General features: G+C 35.0%; 1 protein-coding gene across 4 annotated transcripts in view; it reads left to right on the top strand.

Moving 5' to 3' along the window:
- LRBA (LPS responsive beige-like anchor protein) overlaps positions 1-12,414 on the top strand; it is a 435,866-nt gene that overhangs the window by 68,524 nt on the left and 354,928 nt on the right. For all 4 annotated transcript variants that reach the window (XM_052772257.1, XM_052772239.1, XM_052772249.1 and 1 more), the window contains exons 18-22: positions 2,973-3,065; positions 3,885-3,993; positions 4,576-4,657; positions 6,329-6,452; positions 6,700-6,892. In XM_052772257.1, the coding sequence (XP_052628217.1) occupies positions 2,973-3,065; positions 3,885-3,993; positions 4,576-4,657; positions 6,329-6,452; positions 6,700-6,892 (601 nt within the window). The remainder of the gene's footprint in view (positions 1-2,972; positions 3,066-3,884; positions 3,994-4,575; positions 4,658-6,328; positions 6,453-6,699; positions 6,893-12,414) is intronic.

Below are 12,414 nucleotides of genomic sequence, written 5' to 3'. Positions count from 1 at the left end.
GTGATGTTAGATTTATTATCAATGAGTTCTTTTTTTTTTTTTAATGTTTCCGAGCTGTCAGTCACACTTAAACAGGTAGTGATCAATTCGAGTTAGTTAACATGGATGTTAAGTTTTCATCTAGTAGTGCTTAGTCTTTAGCCTCCAATTCTTACATATGTTTTAGAACTGAAAGTGGCTGACAAAAACTGGTTCAGTTTTCTGCTGATCTTTGTTAGCTTTTTTCCTTTTTTTTTTTTTTTTAAATGTGTAAAGCATTATGGGACTTCTGCAGAAGAAACCTTTTATTTTTTTAAATTTAGCACTTTATGGTGTGGATTGTTCACAATCTCTTTTTACCAACAAACAGAAAAATACTGTTTAATACTATTGTGGGAGAAAAGTAGGGAAAGTAGCAAATTCTACTAACAGTAAAAGCACAAGAGAAGATCTGCTAGAAAAAGACTAAGTTATGACTGATTTTGTGTTGTGGCTCTCAGAGGGTGGTCACATTATTGAACTTTTCTAATTTAAAATGAACCTGTCTGGACATAGTGGGGAAAAATTGGAACAGGCAAACATATCAGAACTATTCCTAGAAGAGTATGTGGAGTAGTAATTCTCTTGCTGTGTAAAGGCAGAGTCTCATTTCATACATTTTGTTGCACCTATTGGTTAACCCCTATTTATACACATATTTTTTTCAGTTGCCGTTTCTCAAGAGACAACATTCAGGCACGTTCATAATTGTTTTCTCCCCTTTTAGTGCTAGGCTGATTTTTTTTTTTTTTTTTCCCATTTTCTTCAGCTTTGACTTCATTTGTATGGTAATGTATTATGCTATGGGAAACTAATAAAAACTCTAAATAATAAAGTATTTGAACGTCATGTTGGGTCTCCAATGCAATATGTTTGTTTTTATTTAACAACTGGCAGTAGACATTTTCTTTTTTATTAACTAGTATATGGGAAGTCAGTATGAATAGTGAGTCCACAGTGAGAAATCACTTTGTTTTCCTGTCTCATTTGTTACATTCCCTGTTCCTGTATTGTCTCCAGTCACTTAACTGGTTGTTTGTATGCTTATTGATACATGTACTTTTTGCAATTAAAACACCATATTCTTGAAATTTAAAAATAATTTTACAAAGCTTTATAAATATTTGGATTTTTTAAATAATTAAAATTTTAAAAGTAACCAATCTACTGAAGAAATAATAAGTGCAAGGAAATATTTTTTTTTCCCTATGCAATTAGGTAACCCTCATACTGTTCTGTTAAGACAAGCGGGGAGATGGATTATATTGCTTGAATGAACATTGTATTGTGGGCTTGCTCATTTGTTTGATTCTAGCATTGCTGTGGCTGAAGCTTTCTCCAGGATAAGTTATTTATTATACATAACTTTTTTTAATCACTCCTGGATTTTAACTTAAATTCTAGTATAGAACTAGGATTTATTTTTTTTTTTGTCTTAGTTTAGGTGTCCTGGGTAATATTTCTAGGTATGTAAAAGTGAAGGAATATGTAACTAGTGATGAGTGCTCAGTTATGTATAGATAGGGCCTAAAAACTTGAGTAAGTCCTTTGAACTCTTTACAACTGGGTGAGCTAAAATGCAGTATTGTAACATGGTCTATTTTTGGAAAGACTGAAGAATCATTGAAATTAGATTTTATTTTTTTTCCCTTCCCCCTAATAAAATGATACACATTTCCTCAAAAATTTACTCAGAAAAATATTCACAGTAAAGGCTGAGTACTGTGCCTTCTGTTCCAATATAATTTCATGGAGCATTAGGAAATGAATCTTTTCTTTTTTCAGAGAGGGCTTAGTAGTCTGCGTAGGTATAAGCTAAGTCATATTTCACAAATTCAAAGACCTGTCCAATACCATGAACCATAGCCCAACTAAAATCAGGTAGTGACGTGGTCATAAGCACTTTACCGTCTCAAAAAGTAAGCAATGTATGAAATTAAATGTAACTGGTAAATACATTTAGCTGTCTTCTGTTTTTATGGGAGATTTACAAGGATCAAAAACTTGCATTTGTTATTCTTCACATTGACAGAAGGACAATACTAGAATTTTTCACTGTGTAAATAAACTTCATTTAATAAAAGATTATGCTGTAATGTACTGCAAATTTTCTTTTTCTTTGGGGAGTGGAAGGCATAGATACATGTGATGAGATATGTGCAGTATTATAGTTTGAATTGGTAATGTCAAATATATGTAAGGTTACTGGACACTTACCACTGTAAGACTGTACTTCCAATTGTTTATTCATTTATTAGACTTTCATCAGTTGCATTGACATTTTCCTTGCTTTTTTCCATTTTCTTTTTTGGGAAAACTTCAGCTAGAGCTGTTCAGCTAGTTAAGTCTAGCACTTTTCTACAGATATGTCCCTTGCTCCCTTTGTCTTTCTTCTTAAACCTTCTTAGTGGAGAATCATAAGCGGGTGTAGAGCATAATCATAAGGAGGTGAAGAGCAGAAACTGATGAAGGTGAAATGAGAAGAATGTCTCCTGACTTGGTGTCTTCCTCTATCCCACCTGTGGGAACAACAGGGCGCACAGATGTCAAATATCAGTGCTAGAAATAAGTTCCCCTCCATACATGGTTATTCCTATCCAGCCACATTTAATACGAAAACAACTGCTTGCTTAGTTTTCTGGATAAAATACCAGATTAAGACAGTTCTCAATATAGGAATTGCAGCAGCCTTTCACAGCATGTTTTATGTATTGATATTTGGGAGATACTTAAATTTGATTAAAAATCTCTAGTGTAATTATAAAATGTGAAATCACAAACTATTGTGCCGTTAACAGAAATGTCATGCTGTTTTTTGTAGTCTTATTAATAGTAATTCTTTTAAATTAGGCTCAGATACGAATTTATTTGCAGTCTACTGCAGTTAATTTGTCATTCCAAAAATTGTTGTGTATTTCAACTATTTTAGGAAGCCTTATGTTTTCTCCACTTAGGGTTGTCTACAAGCTTTTAGCATCACAAAGTGAAGGCATCAGGGTGCAAGCTCTAAAAGTGATGGGGTATTTCTTAAAGCATCTCGCTCCAAAGTAAGTACTGGTTTAGGTCTTAAGACAAACTCCTCCCCAAAAAAAAGGAAAAAAGGTAGGTTGTGACACATACATGCCATATATTATTTTGTGTGTATATTATTTAGTGTGTGTATATATACACACGTGTTTGTATGTAAAGTCAAAAAAGCTATATTGGAGGTTAATCACTAAATATGCTTCACTGAATAGGAGCTACTATTCTTCAATTTGTTTGTCATTAATATGTTTCTGATGTGGTGGAATTACTTGTTATTGGCAACTAGTGTCCAGACGTTATCACTTCCTTACCAAGTTCATTTAATACTTACTTGCAGTATAGCTGCCTGCTTTTTAAAGTGGTCTTTTTCCATAATTCCACTGAAATTGGTAGCAAGAATTAGACTGATGAGATTGAAACCTGTGTTACTTACTGAGAACTAGATTTAATATGTCTCAAGTTGACTACAGTAGTAGATAACTATTGAGATCGCTGTCCATGGTTGTATTTTGAGTGAAATGAGGACAAAGATGCCCTTTCCTTAGTGTTTATCAAGAAATCCCTAAGGGTGTGTTTCAGCTTTTTGGGCCCATGGGTGAGTGAACCGCATTTATGGAAGAAAGTTAGCTGTCTTCTGTCTGTCTTCAGGGAATGACTTGTCCTTTCAGAATTTGAATCCTTGCCCTTTTCCTTAACCAAAAGTGAAAGACTAAAGGAACAAAAAAGAAAAAGATATTTCCAATGATTCCATGTTTCTTGAGGCACACTTTTTAAGCTTTTTTTTTTCCCCTAAAGCAAGTTGAATACATAAGTTTATTTTATCTTTCTTACTATTTTAGGAGAAAAGCTGAAGTCATGCTTGGACATGGATTGTTCTCTTTGTTGGCTGAAAGGCTGATGCTTCAGACAAGCTTAATCACCATGACCACATACAATGTCCTATTTGAGGTAGTAATATACTGTAGTTAGGATCCAATCTTCCTAATTACTTGTAAGACATTGTTAGAAAATTGCTTACATATTTGTGCTGATATGTTCCAGATGACATTAAACCGTAGTGTGATGCAGCTGAGTGCTGGTTTTTTTGTTTTTTTTTTTTTTTTTCCAAAGCTCACTACTTGAGATTCCCCCCCTGCCCCCTTAACTTGGTTATGCTCATTATGAACAATTCTAGATAACGAGTAACGTGAATGTCTCAAGCAGAGACTCATATATATGTGGAATTTTATTATAGCAATGATCTTGCCTTATGATGATTGTTTTGGTTAGATTTGTTAGGTTTCTCTTCCAGTGTATTTAAAATAACAGTGTGCGCTTAAGAGAAAGCAAAAAAACAAAAAAAAAATGTTTAGAGTAAAATTTTAGGAACAGGATGAAATAAATTATGAAGGAAGGCAACAAGTGGGTTTTTTGGATAATTTTTAGAAACATGGTGAAGTAATGATGGTGCTGTATGAGGAATGTATCCAACTATTTTTCAGTAAACTGTCTTTGTGAACATTGATATGGCATCTTCTTCTTTCTTGCTAGATTCTGACTGAACAGATTTGCACTCAAGTGATACATAAACAACATCCTGACCCAGATTCAACAGTGAAGATACAAAATCCTCGTAAGGATGATACACGTTTCTAAGTGCTACCGTTAAGAAAAGTCTGCTCTAAAAAAAACATGAGAAAGCTTATTAATTACATCCACCAGTCTTAATTCTGATCTCAGTTTTACATTGTCTTTCATACAAAAGGAAAGATAATGTGCATTTATTCGGAGTTATTTAGAAAGTATGTCTCTATAGCTTTTTGAAAGACGTTTTATGTGTCTAAATGTGTATGTAGTTCATAACTCACCTTTTTTGCCTGTGCAGTCATGTTGTGAAATGGTTTTTCAAGACTTGCATGCACAGGATACTTTGATTTAATACATGTTAAGGTTCCAGCAAAATTCTGATTGCATTATTTAGTGATGTCAGATTAAATTATCTGAAATATGGAAACAGTCTTCAGCTTAAATTACATTCAGTATGACAACACTACATGGAAAATAGGAGAAATGTATCTGCTCACTGTTTTCGTTAGCTTACTTTATGGGAAATATCTTGGTATGAAACTTTAGATGTCTTTTGAACTAAGAGAAAATACTGATCTCCTTTCTTGAATTATATGCTTTATTAATGTGCTCTGTATATAATACAATGGACTTACAGCTTTGGGAGTTCATTTTTTCTGGAGAAATAATAGATTTTTCACTTTCATAGCTGCTTTGTCATTAAATGTAGGTCATAGTTGTGGGTTCACGTCATGTGGAAAGTGAGGGAAGAGAAAGGAAAGCAAAGCAGATACAGAGGAAAGGAATCTGGTTGTAGTATGCCATTTGCCTTCTGGTAAATCTGTATAAAGCAAGAGATGTGAGGAGATTTCTGTTACTTTCTCTTATGATTTTTGAAGTTGGCAGTCACTGCTGTGGTTAATACAGATTATTTGTAGTGTGAGGTCTGAGTCTGGAATTATCTAGGTCTAGTAGGAAGAGTGACTTCTAGACTACCTTTTTAAGACCAGTGCTAATATTATCAAATAAGGAATTTCTCGTTTTAGAGAAATTGTGCAAGGTGAACTGAAACTATCACAGGGACTGTGTTCAAATTGCACTCTAATTTATTTACAAAGTTAACTTTTTTTTAAAAATAACAAGAACAGTGACTGTTCCACTGCTTCAAAAAGTGGAATGTACCCACAATTTTGACTGTCTCCTAAAAACATAGAAAACATTATAGTCATAAGAAATGAAATTTTATATCAGAAAGGTTTTGTCCCCTTTCTCAAACTTTTTTTTTTGTAACAGAAATTGTTACGTATAATTGGAAATTGTTCACATTCTTCAAAAGTGCAATATTATTAAGTTAGAGCAAAATCTATGCATTTTTCTCATATATTGATTTTATAACAGATGCATTGTATTATGTGAACTTCCTTAGAAAAAGATTCTGATAGCTTGTCATTTGTCATGCAGTAACATTTGTGTTGCTTAAACCTGACAATTCAAAAAAATTCAATTTTCTTCAGCTGTAGAGGCCTGCAAATCCCCCTGATAGTGACCAGGTTTGGAAAGTCTTGGAAGAAGGGATTTTTATTAGTTAAACCTTCTACTCAAATAGAGATGTGCTTTGTCTCAGTACAAAACTTTATTACATAGCTTCACTTTTCTTGTACAAACAATATTGGAAGATGTCCTGTATTTTATGCTGTGCTTAGTACTTGTATTTTGTTGCTCATGAACTGTTTTACAGAGATTTTGAAGGTTATTGCAATCCTGCTGCGTAATTCTCCACAGTGTCCAGAAACTCTGGAGGTTCGGCGAGCCTTTCTCTCAGATATGATTAAACTTTTTAATAACAGCAGAGAAAATAGGAGGTAAGATAGCTTGCTATATGCACATGTATACAAAATAAGTAAGAAGGTCTCCTAGTAAATTAGACTCGTTAAGCAGATACAGCTTCATTGCTGTTCAACAAACTCTATACTATAGTCTTCAATATGTAAAATTAGAGATGCTTGCACATAGCAATTGTTTTAAACATATTGAATTCCTGACTTAGCTGATGTATATTTCTAAGATATATTTTGAAATTTGATTAAATAGCTTATGTGTATTTTGCAGGAGTTTGCTGCAGTGCTCCGTCTGGCAGGAGTGGATGCTGTCCCTTTGCTGTTTTAATCCGAAGACTTCTGAGGAACAGAAGATAACTGAGATGGTGTATACCATATTTCGAATTTTGCTATACCATGCAATCAAATACGAGTGGGGTGGCTGGCGTGTTTGGGTGGATACACTGTCGATCACGCATTCAAAGGTGAGTGTTTGAAATAGTTGGGAAACTTAGTTACGCTGTGTGATTACATTTAGAGCCCTAAAGCGCTGTATTGTACAGTGAGATAGTCTTGAAGTGGAGGTCAGTAGTTAAATAAAAGCCCAGTGTTTCTATCTGTTACTGGGCATAACTTTCAAATATTTGACAATTAAATGTTAATTTTGTTGCTTCAATACAAACCTTTTTGTTGTTGTTGCTCAAATTGTGATAGTTTTTTGAAAATATGTGCCATTTTCAGTATAACAAGATAATCAAATTTCAGGAGCATTTCTGAAAAATTTTAGTGCTGGTTTTGCTTTTTAATAATGGCACAAACACAAGGTGGCGCACCATATCTATTCATAAACAAAAATACCTTTTAGTAACATCAAAAGGCTGTAAAACAAACCAGTAAAAAGCAAAGAAATCAAAGTTAAGACAGATGCTTCAGCTATTAAGCTGTCATGGAATACAGGGTGAGAACGCAAATCCTTGCAGTATGAATGAGACTATTACCCTTCATTATTCTTCTGTCTGATTTTTTTGTTGTTGTTACAACCAGAATTATATCATAGAAGTTATTAGTGGATCTTCAAACAAGGCACAGTAGTATAAGAGATAACTTTCCTGCCTTATTCTGATCAAAGGAGTGAGGCCAGTGTGGGCCTCATAATTATTCTGGTTTATCAGAAATATTTACTTAAGATTAATTAAATTATAAATTACATATTTCTTAATGTGTGCAACTTAATGGTGTGAAATGGACATCTATGAATCCTAAAGATCACTTTATAATTCTAATGAATTGCTAGCATTTCTGAGGTCCTTGATTTTGTATGAATTTTTTCTCAAAAAAAGTCAGTCTCTGCAGACAGCAAGAATACTGTTATTTTGCAGCTCTGTTTATTTATTGCATTCATAGCTCGATTGTGGGTTATTGGGCTATGGGGAGACAAATGTAGAAATCTATATAACAAAAGTATGTGACATAATATCATTAAATAGTCACTTAGCTAAATGGAATCTAGGTGCAAAGAATCAAGGGCCAAATTTTAACCCTTACAGAGATCACATTTTAGTTGTTGAAATATTCTTAACCTTCTTTTGTGTCAGCTCTGCAGTCTTCAAAAAACCTGTTTCCTCTCTTTCCCCCAAGATGCAGAGGGTGTGGGTGGAGTAGACTTTACAATGGCAAGCTGTAGCCAGAGTAAATATCCCTAATCTGCTTTTATAGAAACTGGCATAATTTAAAATATTTGTGTGATTGCTAGGAATTGCTGGGGAACTGTCCCTGGGGAAAGATGGAGAGGTGGGTGAAGGAAGACCACCTTTCTACCTCTGTTATACAGAGCTTTGGTGTATTGAATTTAAAAATTAACTAGCACATTATCTTATAGCTGTAGTTCTACTCTTAGACTCTTTTTGTAAGATAATGTAATGTCAGGAATCTCATTTAAATAGCTTCTCTGTCAAAATATTACATGGATTTTTGGTCATTATCTTCAGTGACTTGATGTGGTTAATCAATGGTCTAGAGTTCATAGAGGAAAAAACAAGATTTTATTGTGATGCCACAGCCAAATGTTAAGAAAAAATCCACAGTTTTGGAAAATACCAAAAAAAATGAGGTACAGATAATGCTACTTCTGGTGTGTGTTTTTGTTTTGTTTTGTTTTGTTTTTCCCAAAGGCTGTATGTTTTTGTGCAATACCATAGTGAATGAGAAAATGGCGTGCTTCACTCTGTTTCTCATTTTTGGTTCCTGGCATGCTGGCATAGTGAGGTGTCTTTGGTTGTAGAAGTAAGTTCCTGTTTTAGTTTTCCCAAGTCTAGCTTTGTTGGCTTTCTGGTCAATATGTAAGGACTGTTTGTTCTTCCAACCTACTTCTGAGGAAGTTGAACAATGGCAAGGTTAGAGGTGTGTGGGTGTGGGCAGAGCTAGCAGCAGAGTGGTGTTGTAATTTTGAAGGAATCATAAAGGAGTTCAGTTTGTTTGGACATTGGTGCTAATATTATCCAGTTCAGAAGCTGAAATGAAAATGATTAAACAACAAAAGCACCCAGAAACTAACTTAACAATAGTGATATGAATGATGATGCAATAATCAAGGATTTTAAAATTGGATTTTTTTCACCTTTCTTATGCATTTGCCATTTGAACTTTTTTATAAATAATACATGCAATTTATGCAACTAGCAATATAAAGCTAGATGGTATTTCATAACTACCATTTAATTGCATGAGCATAAATTAAGATAAATCACAAAAAAAAGCTCTTTCTGGTAAAACCTTACTAATCACTTGAGAATGTCCTTATAAACTGATATTAATATCTAATGATAATGAATTATTAATCCTTCTAATTTTACTTATTTTGAATAGCTTTGTATCCTGTTATACCAATATTGAGAATCATATAGATTCACACATAACATAGTGTAGACATAATTCAGTGGGCAAATTGTTCGATGCTAAGTGCCTCTCAGATGTTTTTGATTTCTAGCATGCTTTCAAAGTAATGTGGGAATTATGGGAACAAAAATATTTCCTTAACATTGCTAAGAGAATAACCAATTTGTGTTTTTGTTATTTCATCTCTAATTGTATTGGGTTACTGCTTATTTTTCCTTTTTACAACCCTTTGCGCCATTCCTGCCCCTAATTTATAACACCATTCTATGATAAAGAACTAGTACATAAAGGACTAGTGTTACAGAATTGGATAGGTTTTGCAGAGCTACACATCAAGATACATGCAGCTGCTATAAAAAGCCAAAGAAACTCAATTGCAATTTTATTGTCCAGTTTGATAGATTTCCTGCCACCTTTGTAGCAGGGAAGCTGTTTGTCACTGTAACCCTCTCCTCCAACAGCTGCACAACGTTTTATAAGCAGCAATGGCTTTTCTAGCATAATTGCACTGCATTGGTTTCCTTGCAATCAGAATTTAGAAGGTGTGTGTAACCTTTTTAAAGCCAAATTTCTTAGTATTACTCATGTATTTTGCTCATTTCCGTATTATATTTTTTGATGTTTTCCAAATATTAACACAGTGTATACAAAGATGTTTAATCTGTGGCTTATAGTTCAATAAAAATGTTAATGAAAAAATTAAATCACAACTTCAGTTTGTTCTTTCTAACTGACCAGTGCTGAATTTATGAAAGCATCTAAGAATTTCTGTTTCTTAAACATTGTAACCATGCTAGCTAGGCCTTAGATTTATCTGTCTGGCCATGTTACTTTGTAAAAAGGACTGATGATTTTTGGCTTAATAATAGGAAACAAGTAAAGAATGGTGGACAACGTGCCTTTTTGACCTTTCAGCTTCCCCAAGTTTTAAAAGAATATAATGATTTACACAGTATAATGCAGTCCTAAATTAACTGAATGTTTTAAACTACTGGGAAGAACTAACATTTACTTATTTCAGGCCCTTAAACAGATTTTATTACTTAAAAGTTGTTCATGTTACCATGTGATTCAGTTAAAGAGAAGATAGTTGGGTAAATTCTGAATTTTTATTTTTCTTTTAGTAGTTCAAGAAATTTTCATTGAGTAAGACTCAGAAATGTTAGTATGTATAAGGTACAGTTTTATTGCTGTATAAGTGGAAATTGCTGTATAAGTAGAAAAATTTTGTTCACTGCTCTGAATGGGAAGTATAATCTTGAAACGTTTTAGTACTGTGACTTTAACATACAGTGTATTTCTAAATAATTGTTAGTTTCAGTCTAAGGAAGTACAGTTGTAGTAAACATCAGTGAGCGTCAAGTAAATTTGTATGTTCTTTGGTGTCCTGCTCATTTAATACAGGAGAAAAAAAAAAGTGTGCACAGCATTTACACGTGTTATGTTTGCCTGATTTTCATCACTGTCAGGTGAGGGGAAAACCAGCAAAAGCAGCAAAGATTAGGTAGTGGAGGAATTAATATATGATGGCAATTTAAAAACTAATTTGCAGAGAAGTGAACATGGCTCAGTAGTTTTAGAAAGTAACAGACCATCAGGTTCTCTTGAGTCCAGATCCCATTGCCATTCATGGGTTATTGAGGACACTTTTGTCTCCATTTTTTCTCCGTATCTTGAAGAAGGTAGGGTCTCCCACAGTGGTATGTGCAGGCATTTTGAAGGCTTCAGATGTTCTTCAGTCCTCTGAAGGGTGTGTCTGCATTGCCCTGAGGGGAAGCAGAGATAGCTAGCCAAGAGGGTCATTGTACTACTGCAGGTTTTTGGTTTTCAATTGTGCGATGCCCAATATGTGGATGAAGCAAAGCTGGAGGAGATGCAAATTAAGTAGCAGACTTGAAATGCTTAAATATGGGGTTCGTTCTTATGGTATAAACAGTTATTTATAAAAAAATTATTGCTTATTCAAGATAGAAATTATTCTTGGGGGTCACCTGACTTAGGGAGAGCAGAAGGAACTTGGAGACTAGAATGTGCAGCCTCCTTTAAAGCTGTGTACCCTCCAAAATATGTGGTTATGACACAATTCTTCACCTTTTCTAGGTGTTGCCTTGTTACAGCTTCTTTTGTAGTAGGTGTCTAGGAAGGCTTTTCCTAATCAGTGCCTCTGAGGAGAAGAAAGTATTTTCTTTATTCAGCAGGCAGAATAGTCAGGAGGAGGGATCTGTACCACTGATGGGCTCTTACACTGCAGTTATATATGGTTAATGGGGAGCTCCCCCATCTCATTCACTGAGTTTGAGTGAGTGGAATGTCGTGAATAAAGCTGCAGGATGCTAAAATTTTACTAATTCAAACTGGAAGAAAACTGTAAAATAGGGGATAGGAATAGAGTGAGCAAGGTAAACTGAGAATTTACAAAGCAGGAAAGAACAGGATCAGCTGGGTAGAGGAAGCTGTGCAGAAGCCTTTAAAGAAGAGCGTAATAGAGATTTGCTACTGGTTGAGAAGTGACAGAGGTCTCAAAAAGAAGAAATGGGGAGACATTTGCAGCGGAAAGAACTGATGCATAAAGAGGCAAACAGCTATGAGAGAGTCTTCCTAAGCAAAGATGACCTGAAGAGAGAATGGATTCTCATCTGTACAACTTGGTATAAAAACAATTAGAATATGGGACCTGTGTCTGCAGCCTAAAGAATTGTTTGTGGCCTGTTGCCTTCAAGAGGCGCGGCGACCTGGTTCAGGAACGGCACGGCGACCAACCCCAGGCCGCTCGGGCCATCAGCTCACAGACACCAACGTGGTGGATGGCAAATGGCATTTATTGATGAGTGACACAGCTTTATATAGCTAAGGTTCACAACGTCGCTTCCGTCTGCTTACGCTACAAACTAGACGTTATTGGCTATTAGGAGAGGGGGCCCTATCTTTCCGCACAGCGCGACATCCTCCGGCCGCTAGACCCTAACTTACCTACAGTGGCCTCCTTTGCTGTTCCTGCAGAGTTTGAGGCTAACCTCCTCCATACTTGCTGCTACATGTGTTCAGGTTGTGGCTGTGGGGACTGAACTGGGCCTCTGGGCCATGAGTTGAAATGATGGATGTGGAGCCTCTG

The sequence above is a fragment of the Harpia harpyja genome, chromosome 2 (genome assembly GCF_026419915.1).
Source record: "Harpia harpyja isolate bHarHar1 chromosome 2, bHarHar1 primary haplotype, whole genome shotgun sequence".
Lineage (NCBI taxonomy): Eukaryota > Metazoa > Chordata > Aves > Accipitriformes > Accipitridae > Harpia > Harpia harpyja.
The sequence above is the reverse complement of the archived record's forward strand: the minus strand, read 5'-3'. Positions and strand labels throughout refer to the sequence as shown.